The sequence below is a fragment of the Mastomys coucha genome, chromosome X (genome assembly GCF_008632895.1).
Source record: "Mastomys coucha isolate ucsf_1 chromosome X, UCSF_Mcou_1, whole genome shotgun sequence".
NCBI classification, from domain to species: domain Eukaryota; kingdom Metazoa; phylum Chordata; class Mammalia; order Rodentia; family Muridae; genus Mastomys; species Mastomys coucha.
The window spans coordinates 96,096,586-96,114,514 of record NC_045030.1 but is presented as its reverse complement, the minus strand read 5'-3'; the positions used below and the strand labels follow the sequence as shown (position 1 = coordinate 96,114,514).

The 17,929-nt window shown below is 43.3% G+C and overlaps 1 protein-coding gene across 2 annotated transcripts in view; it reads left to right on the top strand.

Annotated features, from left to right (window-relative positions):
- Amer1 (APC membrane recruitment protein 1) overlaps positions 1-16,613 on the top strand; it is a 20,615-nt gene extending 4,002 nt beyond the window's left edge. For both annotated transcript variants that reach the window (XM_031365137.1, XM_031365146.1), the window contains exon 2: positions 8,359-16,613. In XM_031365137.1, coding sequence (XP_031220997.1) covers positions 8,447-11,773 — 3,327 coding nt within the window. In that variant the 5' untranslated portion in view covers positions 8,359-8,446 and the 3' untranslated portion in view covers positions 11,774-16,613. The remainder of the gene's footprint in view (positions 1-8,358) is intronic.
- Positions 16,614-17,929: the final 1,316 nt, after the last annotated feature.

Sequence of the window (17,929 nt, the reverse complement as noted above, 5' to 3'; positions counted from 1 at the left end):
GGGGTTTTTTTTTTTGTAAGTTTCTGAAGGGTCTTCCTTCCTTAATTTAGGATTGGTCAGTTTAAAGAAAAGCCAGATGGCCGATTGACCCATAACTGTTGTGTAAACATGTCCTAATCTGGCCTTAAACTTGTTGAGCCAGTTCATCAGCAAGGGGCCTTCTACCTGGAGAAAAAGCCTGCAAGGCTTTTGTTTTCAGCTGCCAGGCTTCTGCCTCAGGTCTGGAGAGTGAGGAAGAAGCTAGCCACTTTGGAAGTTTAACATCTTTATCGCCTAGCCATGGACTCCCTGTCTCTCTGCCTATCAGGGAATATATGTAACTCCTAAATCCCATTTCCTCATAACCAAAGACAGAGAAGGGAGTTCTAGCCCTCTCACTCCCACGAAGTTTAGGCTGCCTGAAACTGAAAAAGGGAAACTCCAGATGTTATCTCCTGAGTTTCTCTGTGGAAAGCCAGTTTAGGCGAATGAACTAGAAGGTAAAGTTTTAGCTCCAAGAGGAAGAAGTATTTCCTAGCCTTTCTGAATAATAAGAGCAGGTACAGCCTGTCTCTGGCTTGTACTATTACTACTTGACTAGTACTGATACACTGGGGGTTGGGGAGGTAGCTCCTACCTTAGCAGAATATCTCTCTGATGAGACTCAAAGGCAGGGGCAAGTAAGTGGATCTTAAAGCCCCTTCCTGATGGTGAGCTGAGAAATGATCAAAGCTGAAGCATCAGGAGGCTCCTCGGGGGTGGGGTGGGGCTGAGGATTAGAATACTGTCCCAGCACATATGAGGTACTGTGTGTGTGTTCCTCCAGCACCACAAAAACAAACAACCCAAAAATAAAAGAAAAAGAAAAAGAAAAAGAAACCGCCAGGAAAGCTCATTTCAGGGCTGTGTTTTGGTACCCTGTCTTCTGAACTGAATAAGATCCCTGTATATTCTGAGACCTTAGGGTAGAGAGGCAAAGCTGAATAACTTTCAATGGGCATTTAGGAAAAATAGAGTTGAAGATCAGACAAAGGGGTTTGATTAGAGAGCTTGTATCAACTTCAGAGGACTTGGGATGGGGATGGAGTAACAAATAGAGAGGAGGTGCCTTGGCTGCAAGCAGCTTCATCAAAAGAGCCCATTATGTATGCATGCATAGTAAACAGTTTGCCTTTGAATCGATACTCTTTAATTCATAATGAGTCTTGCAAGATAGGTCTTTTGTTTTTTGTTTTTTGGTTTTTGGTTTTTGTTTTGTTTTGTCTTTTCATTTCACATATCCAGCACTTTTGTCTCAGAGAGATACTTTATCAAACGGTTCTGCCTGAAAGGGGTGAGACTAGCATTCCAGTTTCAGGCTGGTAAAGTCCAGCTGAGTCAGAGTACAACAGAAGCAGCATCCCAAGCACCTGCTCCATGGTAGATGCAGTGAGTCCTTATGAGTGAACTAAGTGGACAGACTGAAGCCTACCAGAAGGAAATAAGCAAGGATGCATTGTGTGAACAAGGTAGCTGAAGAAGAGGGCATGGAGGCAGGGATATAAGACCAGGTTTGGGATTTGTGGATCATCTGGAACTGATGAGTTGTTTTCTGAAAAGAAGGGGTCCCACAGCAAGAATGCTGCAAGTTAGGAAAGAATGGTGCAAGAATGGGTAAGAGGGACTCGTTTGACCACTTTCACTGTTCCACCAAAAGGATCCAAACCAGGAGCCCTTCTTTCTCACCATGAACATTTTGACCTCAGGTCTTGTTTATGGGCACCAGTAATGTACTACTTGAGTACCAGATAATCTCAGAGATCATTACGTTTAACTAGTTCAAACTTTTTAAATTTTTCCACTATGTCAGCTTTCTATTTCAGTCTTTTGGGGGGGGTGTACCTCAAACTTCTCTCCCAAGGAAACAAAACAGAAGATGTGTCCCATAGTTTGAAAGTAGTGGTGACAACATTTGTTGATGAAGTAAGAGGTGATCAGCTGAATAGATAACACCTGAGTACTGAACTCATTGGGGGTTTTTGTTTTTTGTTTAGTTGGTTGGCTTAGTTGTTTTGAATGCTCTGGGTAAGACCAAAAAACAGCAGTAGACAAGAAAACCTTTAGGAAAAATTCACCTGAGCTGGGACTGCATGGAATAAGGAAAGGAAATGACAGCTATTCCTGGGTATAAAGGGAACCTTACATTCCTCCTGGCCTAATACTTTAAAAACATGTTCTACTGGTTCTTTGAAAATTTCATAAGTGTGTTTTGATCATATTCACACCCCACCCTTCCTAATTCCTTAATTGGGGGCCCTTAGAAGCTACTGAAGTTCTGTCATAATCCCATTAGAGACCTTAGACAAATCTTTCCCCAAGTCTGGGAACAATTTTCTTTTCTGTGACAAGACTTTACCATCTGCCAGTAGCAGAGATTAATGGGGTACTGGGAAGAAATAGTAGGAATAACGAATAGGAAATGCCTTGTATACTGGTACGTATCCAGAGTGGTTGGAGGGTGCCTGTTAATTGCATTTCTGTTGATTGTGGCACTTTTAGCTCAGTTTAAAATGTTTATCTTTCTGGTTTGGACTAAGAATCCTATCTAGAATCTCCCAGATGATCTAACATTGTTAGCTCCGTGAACATTAAAAGTTGGTCTAATGAGCAAGTAAGGCTTCCTGTGGGATAACTACATAATCACCATAATTTATATTTAGGGGAAATCAAAAAAGGTTTCAGAGATACCTATAGAGCTACACCAATTGGGGTTGATTTACATCTAGAAGTTGTCCAGCCATACATCATTGGAATAAACATTAATACAATTTGCCATAATGTTTGAGCTTCTGCTGTGCAATGAATTTTATTTGGTACTTTACATGCATTGGGTTTGTTTCTACGATAGTCTTAACAAGTAGAAATTCTCAATAGCCCCATTTCACAATTCAGACAGGGTCAGACAGGTTGGATAACTTGCTGAATTCTCCCAGTGTGGCATAGTTAATTCCAGTGACGAACTGTCTTAACTCTCTAAAGGGAGGACACTCAGCATTTTTACATTTTCTTTACCCTCTCTCCACTAATATACTGAGGGACTGGGTAAATTAAGAGTAGGCTTGTCTTCACAAAGACTGCTTGGGATGAGTCTGGAAACTATAATGGGTGAAAGCCATGCCTCTGAAGCTGTACCCTGGCTTCTTCCCTGAGCCTAGCCTTTCCTGTTTATTAAGCTGATCTCTTGAAGCTAGGCCAAGAACAGAAAATGCAAAGGTTGAACTAAAGCTGTTTCTTCCTCAAGAGAAGGGTTTCAGGCAGGTCTGTGGCTGTTCTTCTACTTGGGTTTTGAGTGGAGGTGAAAAGAAGACTGCTCTTCTTTAGGAGCCAGCTTTTACTTGTCTCAGAATGGCCTGAGGTTGGTTCTTGAATCTTGAGTGGTTCCATCATTTTCTACCACAGCCTGTTCTCTGCTACAGTCACAGTGGCTGCAGCTAGTAGCCTCTATCTGGGAATATCAAGTATCTTGGTAGGGTTCCCAACAGCCCATCTGAAAAACAGCCAGCCACATTGACTGAGAAATCTGAGTGTTAAGGAGCTCTGCATTTGGCAGGACCACTTTCTTGGCAAGAACCTAAGGGAAGCCAGTCCCAGCCTAAGGGAGTTTTAGAGTTTGTCCTTTGCTGTTCCTTTTGTTTTGGGCTCCAGTTCTCTCTCCTGAAGGATTTCTTCTTACCCTAGGTCAAAGCAGAATAGCCTGTTTTAGAAGGACAGTTTGAGGACCATGATAGATTAATAAGGAGTGTAAAGAAGCCTTAGGGTAAAGTTAGCTAAATATGACCAGATTAGGGAAGTTTTGAGCTATATAATATTTCTATTGTACTCCTTCAAAGTGTTATGTGGAACACAGGCAAAGATGCTGTGAGAAGCTTTGGCGGGGTGGGGGGTGGGGGAGAAGGGTCGGGTCATGGTTCTGGGAGGGTAAAAGCAAGAGAGAGCTATAACGTTTCAACATTGATCCTTGGTTAGCAAAAAATAACCTGGAGTCTGGGTAAGAGGGAAGTCTACATTGGGGTAATAGAATCTGTACCAGGGTAAATGAGATATACTCCATAGCCTCGGGCTTTTGAAGCTTTGGTGCAACATTAAGTTTCCTGGTGATTCTTTTTTCTTCAAACTATACATTTTATATTTCCTTCTTTCCTACTTGCTATTTTCGTTGTACACCTGGATAACAGTTACTGTGGATAACCACAACAGAGATTCAATATTATTGCTACCTTGAAATGTCCTTCACCAAAGAAATTAGTACATTACTCTTTAATTTAGCCCCAGGCAAGTTCTTGTGACAAAGGCAGAATGCAACCAGATCCTTTGCCAAAATAATACAAACGTTTTCTCTAGCCTAGTTGCTGCTAAAGTCTTTGTTTCTCTCTGAAACACCTTGTGCTGGGCTTCTAGAGTCTGTTTTGATCTGAGCACTGTCTCCAGGCTCAGCCTATTAAGCTCTGCTTACACCATTCAACTGCTTTTCTAGTCCAAAGTTCAAAAATCTTTCACATTCGTAAAACAAAAACAAAACAAAACAAACAAACAAATGAAAACCAAAAAGAGTTTCTTTAGTTTATGGTTCCAGAAGTTCAGAATCCATAATGATTGGAATAGCATGGGAAGCAGTCAGCAGGAAGCTGAGAGTTCATATCTTGAACTTCACACATATAGCAGAGAGAACAAACTACAGGTGACATGGAGTCTTTATAAACTCCCAGAGCCTGCCTCCAGTGACAAAACTTACTCCAAGAATCTTATACCTCTTAATCCTCCTCAAACAGCAATACTGTTTGGTGGTGTTCAGACATCTGAGTCTATGGGGGATAATCTCATTCTAACCAGGACTGCTCCTTGGGCCTGATTGATTCCACTAGAATGAGTCCCCTTTTGATTGCTAAGAGCACGTACCCCATCTAGATCACTGCCATTTCCATTCCCTACTGCTTGACAAAGTCCAGACTGAAGCTTCTTCCTCCTCAAAGCATCATTACTTTTGTTTGTTTCTTTTTTTTAATTATCTATCTATGTATCAATGTATCTGTCTGTCCTACCTGTCTCCTACCTACCTATCTGTTGTTTGAGTATTTCATACACGTGTAAAGTGATTTTTTTTGTTTGTTTTTGTTTTTTGTTTTTCGAGACAGGGTTTCTCTGTAGCCCTGGCTGTCCTGGAACTCACTCTGTAGACCAGGCTGGCCTCAAACTCAGAAATCTGCCTGCCTCTGCCTCCCAAGTGCTGGGATTAAAGGCGTGCGTGTGCCACCACCGCCCGGCATAAAGTGATTTTTTACTATACCCACCTATCATTCTCCTCTCTTCGTCCAGGACCCTTCTTCCATCTCCCTTACAACTTCATGCCCTCTTCTTTGTTTTCTATCCCAATGAATCCAATTAGTGGTGCATACGTACATATATATATATATATATATATATATATATATATATATCACACTAGAGGCCACATTTCTGAAGAAAGCTGACTCTCTCTCCCTGCATTAGCCATCATTACCCAACAGTAGCTCTTCATGTAGGGAAAGGAATTCTTGAGTCCTTTACCAATCCATGTTGAAATTTTAGCTGACTTGATCTACTGCGGGTCTTGCAAATGCAGTACAGCTGCTGAGAATTCATGTATGCAAAAGCCTTATATCTAGAAAAGATTTTGCAATATCCTTCCATTACCTCTAGTTCTTATAGTATTTCTGGCCCCTCTTTCTTGATGACCCCTGAGTTTTAGGGTAGGAGGCATGGTTCAGATTTATCTGGAGGGATGCAGTATCTCATTAATCAGTGTCTACTGCAAAAAGAAGCTCTAATGGGAGTTGAGAGCTGCACTGATGTATGAGTATAAAGTACTTAGAAAGCAGTTAGGTAGTAAATCTGTGTAGCAAAATAATAGTAATAGGTTCTCTCCTAAGGTCTGTGATCTCCCCAGCCATGGGTTTTGGGACAAGGCAACTTTTCTAAGCCCAGAGAGTATGCTTTACCTTTTAATTTTATCTAAAGGCTCATTAACAGAGTATAAAGACTAGCATTCCATTACTTAGTTTGAAATAACAGGGCATCTTTAATCCCAGCTCTCAGAAACAGAGGCACAAAAATCTCAGTGAGTTTGAGGCCAGCCTGGTCTACATGACACACTCTAGGAGAGCCCGAACTATGTAGAGAGACCCTATCTCAATAAAAAACAAATAAAACAAAAAAATACAAACAAAAAGAAATAACAGGCTATTCTTTGAAGGCCTACATTATGCTGTATCTTCAGACTTCTGTAGGTAAGATTCTCTCCCTATTAAACTATAAGCTCTCTAAAGCTAGGACTGAGAGTTCCACTTCCTAGTGTGGCCTTATGCACTGACTTTAGTGTCTGTCACTTACTGAATGTTCGGGGAGATTTAATTTCACAAATTCCATACCAGGAAATACAATTTCACATATAGTTTCACTGCTGCCATCCCCAGTATCATAATGACAATCTTATTAGTAATTTCAAGACTGAGATGAGAAGATTAACATTATAAAAAGTAAGGAATTCAGATATATGCTAGGCCCATATTTTCATTATAACACGAGGCACGGAATTCTAGGTAGTCTTGTGCCTAGTGGTGAGGGTATTGTCTGTTTATTAGAGAGTTGAGTGTGGGAGAATGTAATACAGAACCTGAGAAAATAGCAATTTAATCTCTGCACTGAGAAGATGAGATGAGTTTTTCTCTTATCTCTGTAACTGTCAGAAGGTTATGACTCTGGTTGTTTGGCAAAGCACTAGAACTCAGGTTACTCTGATGATTTAAGTGTATTAAACTAAGTGAGGCACCAGGCATGAAACTGTTTGGAAGATTAAAAACCTAGGTGGTAGGAGAGATTCGTCTAATGAAATCACAGGCTAGAGTGAAATCACAGGCTAGCGTATAGTTGCTAGTTTCTCTTCAGCCCCAGTGCTGGACTACATTATTTTACTGCAGATAACTGTGTGAATCTCCTTAATGTGGCATTCAGCCACTGGACCAGTGTCCTGGCCAGTGGTTCCTAGGACTGCTGCAGTCTCACTCTCTCCCTTCCCCTCCTGCTTCAGCATCTTGCTCTCTCAATCCCAGCAGCTGTTCTGTCTCCCTTTGCCACCCTAGATCTACAAAGAGGGTTCAGAGAAGGGACAGGCTTTCTAAGAAAGGATCACTGGATTTCTGCAGGCTAATCGCTGGTTTAACAATGCCAGAAATGTTTACTCTCACGGGAAAGTACCAGACTTGTCAGGAACCAAGGGAATGATGAGGTAGGTGTATTGGTGTAGAAGGTGGTTAGCCCTTCTTTTTATTCCATTTCTATTGGCATTGGGACTAGGTAGCCTTGACCAGAATTGTGTAGCTTATATCAAGTTTATGTACTTAAATATCTCTTAGGCTAGGAGCATGAATCATGTAGAGTTGTGTGTTCTCAAGTTCCCTTTCTAGATAGCAACCTAGATAGGGACCAAGATATTGAGAGGAACAAAGTAGAAGAAATTTTTGCCTTACAGTTCTATAGTAGAATCTGGTGTTTCACTTGCCAGGAATAGTCAATAGAGAGTCTGGTCTAGACCGGCCCCTCATATAGTCTCTATAAGGGTTTTACTTACAGAGGTAGATGTTGGTAAGCTTCTTGGACAGAGGATACAGAAGCCAGGAGAATATTTTTTTCTGAGGCCACCATGTCATTTTGCAGATCCCACATTACAGCCCTGATCTGCAACTCAATGTTGTTCTTTCTCTGGTGTTCCAAAGGTTTGGCCATTGTTCTAAGGACAATTAAGAGAATCTCTAGGCAGAAGATAAAGCTGTAGATACACTTATCTTCCCTGCTCTTAGAAAAATGTTGGTGATAGTACAGGTTAATATTCAACTAAGGCCTGGATCCAGTAAAACCCAATGAAAGCTCAATGAGCAACTTCCCCCACACAATTTTCAAAACTTGAGTGATGCTAGAAGCAACCTCTCTACTCCTTACCTAACCCCAACCTGATAACTGATAAGCTTCATCATAGACAATAGCACAACTGGGCTTTTGCACACCTACAGTTGCCTCTGTCAAATCCTGCTCTGTACTTATAATAGCCTAAAGGGAGTGGATTAGTGAAGGGGTAGCTAATGATAGCTGCCTGTTGCTTATTGTACGGTTTTAACTGCCCTGGGACCCAGAAGAAGCTAAACCAGAAAACCTCACATATGGAATAGATGAAGGTTTTTCCAGTATTTACTTATTTTTTCTCTTTTCTCATTCAATCCCGAGACTATAAGCACCCATAAAAAACAAACCTAGCCTTTGTACTTGCTCACCAGCATCTATCTCTGTCTTTGTCTCTCTTATCTCCTTCAGACCCCACTGTGATGCTTCCTGACTGATCATGTTATAAGTGTGCCTGGAATCCAAAGGAAGCGTTTCCAGTTGAAGAGTTGTCTTCATCATGGAGAGTCAACAGGATGAAGCTGTACAAATCAAGGAAGCATCAACTTCTAGCGATGCCCAAGACCAGGGAGCTGAAAAGGGAGCCAAGAATAAGACACTTGAGACAACAGAAGGATCAACAACATCAGAGCCACCCTTATCAGGCCCAGGTAGGCTGAAGAAAACTGCCATGAAACTCTTTGGTGGCAAGAAGGGAATCTGTACTCTGCCTAGTTTCTTTGGGGGTGGACGAAGCAAAGGTTCTGGGAAAGGCAACTCTAAGAAGGGTCTAAACAAGAGTAAGACCCATGATGGTCTGAGTGAAGCATCTCAAGGCCCAGAAGAGGTTGTCATTGAAGAAACAGACCTCTCTACACCTTTGTCCAAGTTACCTTCTCAATTTCCTAGCTCCCAGAGTGCCAATGGAGCTTTGGAGATAGGCTCTAGACATAAGACATCTGTGACTGAAACCATAGAGAAAGCTGGAGTTGAGAAAGTGCCCTGTGTGCACAAGCCAAAGAAAAGCCTAAAAAGTTTTTTTAGCAGTATCCGCCGTCATCGGAAGAGCAAAATTTCTGGGGCTGACCCAAGTGGGCCAGGTGCCAAGGAACTTGAGGGGGCAAGAACCAGGTCTCATGAGCATGTGAGTTCAATCTCTCTGCCCAGCTCTGAAGAGATATTCCGAGATGCTAGGAAGGAAAATGTCAAACCCCAGGATGCTCCTGGGCCAAAAATTTCTCCAGCACGAGAACATTTTTCACCACCTACTGAGAAGGCAGCTTGTAAAAATCCAGAAAAACTCACAAGGACCTGTGCCTCAGAGTTCACACAGCCCAAACCTGTTCTTGAAGCTAGTAGTCTAGAGGAGCCCCATACTTCAGAAACAGAAGGAAAAGTGGTGACAGGAGAAGCAAACCCACCCAATGGCCCTGTTGGGGATCAGCTAAGCCTCTTGTTTGGGGATGTTACATCCCTGAAAAGCTTTGACTCACTGACAGGTTGTGGTGACATTATAGCCGAACAGGACATGGACAGCATGACAGATAGCATGGCCTCTGGTGGCCAGAGGGCCAACCGAGATGGGACCAAGCGAAGTTCTTGCTTGGTTACCTACCAAGGAGGTGGGGAGGAGATGGCCTTGCCAGATGATGATGACAATGAAGAAGAAGAAGAGGAGGAGGAGGAGGTAGAATTAGAGGATGAGGAAGAAGAGGTCAAGGATGGAGAGGAAGATGATGACTTAGAGTATCTGTGGGCAAGTGCCCAGGTATACCCAAGGTTTAATATGAACCTGGGCTACCATACCGCTATATCTCCCAGCCACCAGGGCTACATGCTTGTTGACCCAGTTCAGTCTTATCCTAGCCTAGGCCTTGGAGAACTTTTGACACCTCAGAGTGACCAGCAAGAGTCTGCTCCCAATAGTGATGAAGGTTATTATGATTCTACCACACCAGGATTTGAAGATGATTCAGGTGAGGCTCTGGGGCTTGGCCACAGGGATTGTCTACCCAGAGACAGCTATAGTGGTGATGCTCTATATGAGTTCTATGAGCCAGATGACAGTCTTGAGCACTCTCCACCTGGAGATGACTGCCTTTATGACCTCCGTGGACGCAACTCGGAGATGTTGGATCCTTTCTCGAACTTGGAGCCCTTTTCTTCTCGGCCACCTGGGGCAATGGAAACAGAAGAAGAACGTCTAGTGACCATCCAGAAGCAGTTGCTCTACTGGGAACTTCGCCGGGAGCAGCGTGAAGCTCAAGAGGCATGTGCCAGAGAGGCTCACGCCAGAGAAGCTTATGCTCGAGACACCCATACTCGGGAATCTTATGGCAGGAATGTCCGAGCCCGAGAAACTCAGGCCCTAGAGGTTCATTCTCAAGAGGGTCGAGTCCAGGAGACCAAGGTACGGCAGGAGAAGCCTGCCTTAGAATATCAGATGAGGCCATTAGGCCCCTCGGTGATGGGTCTGGTAGCAGGGACATCAGGAGGTTCTCAGACTTCCCACCGGGGAACCACTTCAGCTTTCCCTGCTACTTCCAGCAGTGAACCAGACTGGCGTGATTTCCGTCCTCTGGAGAAGCGTTTTGAGGGTACTTGCTCCAAAAAAGATCAAAGTACTTGTTTAATGCAGCTCTTCCAGAGTGATGCCATGTTTGAGCCAGACATGCAAGAAGCAAATTTTGGAGGCTCTCCCAGGAAGGCCTACCCTAGTTACTCACCCCCTGAGGAGCCAGAGGAAGAAGAAGATGAGAAGGAAGGGAACGCCACTGTGAGTTTCTCACAGGCCCTAGTAGAGTTTACCAGCAATGGAAACCTTTTTACCAGCATGTCCTACAGCTCTGATTCTGACTCATCCTTCACTCAGAACCTCCCTGAGCTGCCCCCCATGGTCACCTTTGACATTGCTGATGTGGAACGAGATGGAGAAGGCAAGTGTGAAGAGAATCCTGAGTTCAACAATGATGAAGATCTTACAGCCTCCTTGGAAGCTTTTGAGCTGGGTTATTACCACAAACATGCCTTCAATAGCTATCACAGTCGGTTCTACCAAGGCCTGCCCTGGGGTGTTAGCAGCCTCCCTCGATACTTAGGACTCCCTGGAGTACACCCTCGACCTCCACCTGCTGCAATGGCACTCAATAGGAGAAGCCGCTCCCTTGACAATGCAGAGACCCTGGAGCTGGAGCTCTCCAGTTCTCATCTAGCCCAGGATTATGTGGATTCTGATGAGCTACAGGCCCACCAGGAAGATTCAGATGAAGAAGGTGAAGAAGAGGAAGGAGAATGGGGCCGGGACAGCCCCTTGTCTCTCTACACTGAACCTCCAGGGGTCTATGACTGGCCTCCCTGGGCTCACTCTCCTCTTCCAGTGGGGCCAAGTCTTTCTTGGCTAACCCCTAATCAGTTAGATGAGCCTTTCAATCAGTCTTCATATGTGCAGGCAACCTGTTGTGTTCCTCCTGTGGCAATGCGAGTGTCAGTACCAGGAAGAGCACCTGGAGACTCTGTGTCTCAGCTAGCTCGACCTTCACACCTACCCCTGCCCATGGGCCCTTGCTATAACCTTCAATCACAGGCCTCTCAGAGTGGGAGGGCCAGGCCTCGGGATGAGCCCAGTTGCTCCTCCATTGCTGGAGCCAACTCTCTGTCTCAAGCCAAGCCTGTGGGCATCACCCATGGTATCCCTCAGCTGCCCAGGGTACGGCCTGAACCCTTTCAGCTTCAACCCAATCACTACCGAGCTTCCAACCTTGACCTGTCAAAGGAGAGGGGTGAGCAAGGTGCCTCTCTCTCTACCAGCTACTCCTCCACTGCCATGAATGGAAACCTAGCCAAGTAGTCATCAGTTCCAGAGTGGAGACCTGAGCATGTGAATGGGGGTCAGGGGTTGGGCAGAGGGGTGGGGGTAGGTAGTGCTGTTTCACTTGAAAATCCTTTTGGCCAAGATAAACTCCTCTTGAGTTTTCACTTTGCCCACCTTCCTCTGCCATCTTTGGCCAGGTTCAGCTCAAGTACATCTGCCTAGGGAGGCTGCTGCTTCTGTGCTCCAGTTTTTGCTTTGGAGTTTCTTCTGACCTATACAGGGCTTGGGATGCATCCTTATTGCAGGCTGAACCCCTCTTCTCTGGTCCCTTGTTGACTAATGAACCACTGATGAGCAGCTAATTTTTGCACTGACTCTCACTCAGAGATGGGAGGCTTGCTGGCTATTAGCAATATAAAGTTATGGTACATATCCTTCCTAACCCCATTCCTTTCCAGCACATCAAATGACTATAACCTGTTTATCCCAGTTAGTTATGTTTAGAGTTGGTCAAGTAGCATGTGTCTCGCTCCCTGTTGCTGTGGACTTTGGTATCACAACTAGATGATGTCCTTTTAACCTGGTCTGCCATAGTCTAGATTGAAGACAAAAACACTAATCCTCATAATGGAGTGATTAAATCTGTCTATATTCAAGCAGAATACAAAGATAGATAGATTATGGAAAATGCTGTGAGGTCTTGAGCTGTGGAATAATAATAATATATCTTGTTTGTTTCTAAGCCTGTGGCTGTTGCAGGCACTTTAGAACTTCCCCCTTTTCCTATAACTGAAAATTTCATAATCTCATCACAAGGAATGTAGTCTCTTAACTGAGATAAGGGAAGAGAAGCCACCTAAATTGGGCTTGACTTATAGAGCATTGGGTGTTGTGAGATGCAAAAGAGAAAAACAGAAAGGGAGATCCATTTATTCCAGACACCAAGAAGGGATCTCAGACTTTGGAACTTGAAGCAACTCAGCTTAAGAGGGAAAACTTTTCCCACCCTTCCTCCCAAATCAAAAACAAACAAACAAACAAACAAACAAACCCTTGCTTGCCCCTTTGTGAAGTGGTTCCAAGCTTGTCCAAGACAGGATGCCAAAGGCATCTCACCTGTTGTAGGCACACTAAAAAGCTTTTATCTTCCAGTTAGCCAAGTTCTTAGTATTTTCAAAGGACCAGGCTTCTTGAGAGGAAAGACTGTAATGGGCCCTTGCTCTGCCAAGCTACAGGACTGATTTGCATGGCAGTTGCAATCCTTTTTGAAATGAACAGCACCCTCCCTTCTCTTGCATCCATGCAGCTTTCTTTTTCTTTTTCTTTTCTATTTTGTTTTGTTCTGGGACAAGGTCCCACAATGTAGTTCTCTCTAGCCTGGAACTCACCATGTAGACCAGGATGGCTTCTAACTCACGGAGATCCATCTGCCTCTGCCTCCTACCAAGCCCAGCCTAGAAGTTGGAAACACTAAGGAAGAGCTTGGTGAGAGGAAAACGTTGCAACAGGCTTATCTTGACCAGGTTCAATGTTTCCTTAATCATCGACATGAGACAGTTTGTTTAAAATTCTCCATAAGGCCTTGGCATGGAGCTATGTGCCTTTTACCTCAACACTCAGAAAGAAGAGGCAATTGGAGTTCTATGAGTTTGAGGCCAGTCTGTTCTACATAGTGAGTTTTAGGCCAGCTAGAGCTAGATAGTAAGAAAGACCTTGTTTTTAAAAGAATCTTTATTGGAAATGCCATATGAAATATTTTGGGGATGGATATGTTGATCTAAGTTAGAACTTTTTTATCTTCTGCCCATGTCCCTCTTGTCACCTCAGAGCCATCTTCACATCTACTAAGTGAAGATGTCAATAGGGCTCTTGATGGAAATAATGCAATTTACCTTGAGAACAGATGCTGGTCAAGATTCTGAGTCAAGATTGCTTTGTAGACATACTTTCTTTGCCAGGGGGTATATTCATGATAATATTTGTCATAGTTTCTAAGCTTGGGATTGGCCCTGTGGCTTTCCCCCAAAAGAGCAGACTTGGTTGGTAAAATCTAACCCCCTGGAAGTAACTTCATAACTTTGCATGGTACCAGCACTGGAACCACCCCTCAAGGACTTCAGATCAGCTCTCTTGGATGACTTTGGCTATATCACAAAGAAGTTCATCTCTTGTGGAACTGGATAATGAAAGAGACTGAGAAAGGCCCTCCTTACCCGAACCACATTGTCCTAAGAGACACATGCCCAGATTTTAACTACTTGGCCTCCTACCAAAGCTGTTCTGGGAAGGTAAGACTGAACTTGGCCTGGTTGGGTGGCAGGAAGTAGGCACCAAATGCCTTTACAACAGGAAAAAACACACCTCTTGCCTGTTCAAGGTAGTTTGAGTTCCTGTTTACATTTGGGCTGCCATCTATAGCAGGCAGTCAAGTTGTCAACAGCCTCCATAGCCCACTGGAGAAAGGCTATCAGCCTGTTTGGAAGAGGAAGAGGTAATCTACCCTCACAGTTCACAGGAGGACAGCACAGTGCAATATCTCTGAAGGGACCTGCTATAACTTGGATATATTTTGCTATGCTTTGAAAATTCATAACTCAGAGTAGGACCTGGGGCAAAGTAGAAGTTTGCGGATTGGGTAACATCATTGCCTTCAAGTCCTTTCACTGACCTGGCTGCTAGCTTAGGGACAAAATATTTACAACCTAAAATGAGAGAGCCAAGATGTCTACAGAGGCAGACTCCTTTTATGTATCTAAAGCAAATGCTAACTGCAGCCTAGAAGAGGACAGAAGATTTGGCTGAGGACATATGGTAATGGCAACATGGTTAATAATGGGATATGCATCCAATCTCCAGGTATCTGTCCAAACATGGACAAGTCTTCCTTGGCTGGCACCAAATACGCTACAAACTACCAGAAGTGCTGCTATCATGTTCACCCTAAGGCTGTGGCTAGATGAACCTCCAGTCTCCATTGCAGGTCCTTGAACAATGCATTTGGATGTGACTTTTAGAAAAGATGTGCTGACAGAAGGAGGCTAGCTTCATCTTGTTACCCAGTACTACTATATAGTGTCAGCTCTGATCCTGAGAATTTCTTGATAACCCAGTTCATAGAGGACCAGTGACTTTGGGTATGAAAAGCCACCTAGCAGGCCTCTTCCAAAGCCAGGATGCCAATTTCTTGGTGCTTTAGATTCTCCAAGGAAGCTCTGCCTTGGGGATCATCTGGCTATAGCTTAGATACCAGACCACAAGCCTCGTGGATAATGGTTTCAGTAAATGCCAGTGTCCCTCCTCTTAGTGCTATTTCAAGGAGGGAAGTAGCTTCCCACACTCAGAATGCTGGGTGCATGCTCTCATCCTGCCACCAGTGGCTTTTTCACCTGCACCAGTGCCACCACTGCCCTCAGCCCCTAGGCTCACTTGCTAGAGGGAGGCATGGGGGTTTACCAGGGATACTTCAAGTTTACCCATATGTATGTTGCATCCAAGTTGTTTTTAATATATATATATATAAATATATATATCAAAAGCCAATTATCTATTTTTATATTGTTTGCATTTTATATTCATGGAAACAATGTTTATCAATTGTTCTTTTCTGATATATTTTATTTTTAAGCGGTGCTGTTTACAGTTTTAAACAAACAAAAAAAAAGATGACACAAAAATTGCTGCTGCTCGTGCAGAGGGATGTCATCTCAACTGTCTAGGACCCTCCCTCTTTTCCCTCTCCCACCTGGCTGTGTCACACTATTCATTCTCTTTCCACACGGTAAGGACAGAAGATGCCCATGTACCGAAGACCAATACCAGGTAACTCAAGCATGTGGAACCTGGCAGACAGCATGTTTTCTAGCTTTAATTTTGTTTACCTTTTGAGCCCTTCCTTCTCTTGTTTAGATGTTTTGAAAGTACTCATGCCTCTTGACTTTTATTCTTTTCCTTTCTTTATATTTTTTGCTTGTCTTTGCAAAGTATCATGCCCACATTTTGTGGTTTGTTGTATTAAGTTTTTCCAAAGGAGCATTAGGGGCTCATGCAACACCAAGAGACTTGGGATGACAGATGACAATGCTATTTTAACCTCCAGGAACTGGTCATCTCCTTGGGGGAAACCCTTGAATGAGACTTACCAGGAATTGAGTAGATTGCAACATTATCCAGAAAGGGCATTAGGTGATTCCTTGGTCCCTCTTGCTACTTTGGGAGAATCTTCCCTCCCATCCTGCCTCCTCCTTCCCTTACCTGTTCCAGCTCACAAGTGGATGGTACTTTTGGAAACTGAACTCGTGTCTTTTTGATTGTAAGTCTTAGCCTTTAATGGCTGAGTTGCCTCTTTAACCAGGATGGCACTTTTAAGAATAGTGACTGTTACAGTCATGACTGGGTGGCCTGATCCACAGTTTCTCCATCCTGTAGTCATTCCAAAGAAGAAAATCCACATGGCATGTACATTTGTGAGGGTTGGGTCTATTAAGAGGGGGCTTTAATTATTCCTGTTACTATTGGTGCTTATTTTTCCTGCTGTATATGGGGGTGGGGAAGGGCTGGGGTAAACCAGAAATGTATATTTAGGTCATGTTAAATAAAATGGCTGGGGGAAGAAGAAAGATATTAGAAAGTGCAGTACATCCCCAGTCTAGGTGTAAGAGTTTTCTCTTCCGGAATAGAAAGGGGATTGTAGCTCTTTGCTGTGCCTGAGCTTCCCTCCCCCATTCCTGAGATGTCATGGAATCATCTGCATTGTGACCTCTCCATCCCTAGCACTCACTGGCATCTGGATATCTTGATACACTGCCTGTATGTTACAACATATATTTCATTTGCTGAATGCTAATAAACTTCCGTGCTCATGAGGGACCTCCAGTCACTAAAGTGTTTTCTTGTTGTTTGTTCTACAACAGTATTCATGTGATCTGTGGGTGATGGATTTTCTGTTAAAGGGAAACTGAAAAAAACATGATATTAAGGGAGTCAGTCAACAGGCAAAACAAGCCAAAGCTGAAACTGAAATTAGGGGAAACTCCCATATTTCATTCACCTTGTGCTGTGTATCCTAGTCAGTCTCATCACACCATCTACACTCTAAGACCTGTCCCTGAAGTTTCTGTACATTTTCAGGGACTAATTTTCACTTCTGCAGTTAGTCACAGGATATGCTATCACTCCACCAAAAAGGAGCACAATGAAAAAGATCCCTCGGTCCCTTTTCAAACCAGAAAAGAGGCTAAGTGACCCCAGGATCTCATGAATCAAGGAATGTCAGAAGGAAATTAGAAGAAGAGAATCTCATCAGAGGGGAATTGGTATTTTACAGAAAATGAATTCTGTGTCCTGTACTGCTCAGTTAGGGAATGGTAGTTTTTGATAGCCAAGGTGTGTGTGTGTATGTGTGTGTGTGTGTGTGTGTGTGTGTGTGTAGCAAAAGCTTTGCTGAAGTCTGCCTAGTCTGATTGCATTCATTGGAATTAAGATATCAACATCTCCCAGGCCTCTTTGCTAAGTTTTGTGCCTCAATCAGTTGATCATCAATTATTTCCTTAAATGCAAATTAAAATATTAGGTTATGTATGAGTAACCTAAATGCCTTTTTGTTTTGTTTGTTTTCTGACAAAATCTCACTAGCCTTGGCTTTCCTGGAGCTCACTGTACAGATCAGGCTGACCTCTACTCAAGATGTACCTGTGGCTACATTCATAGTGCTAAGATTAAAGACATGCAACACCACACCCAGCATCTTATAGGATTTTTTTTTCAACTAAGTTGAACCTTTTCCCCCATACCAGAAATTCAATTGGCCTGAAGTAGGATTCTGTTACTATTCATGTTGCCCACATGGCTGGTATATTAGACCTATTGGACAAAATAGCCACCTATTGCTTCCATTTTTAGACAGACAGATGGTTGCCTTGGCTGTGGTCCCTTGGGAAGTCTTTTCAAATGAAGATATAATTGTGGAGGGAATCTGCTAAAAAACATATACATACATACATACTGACTATTCATTCCTCTGGATAAGTCTTAAGTTTTAGCTACACTACAAAATTTCTACAAGTTAGATTCAGTCAGAAAAATCAAGTAACTCAAGGGTAACAATTTCTAGTTTAAAATCCCCTTTCTATCACCTCTTCCTTCTATAAGAGGCATATGGACAGAGCAAGTGATTTCATCACTATTTTATACACA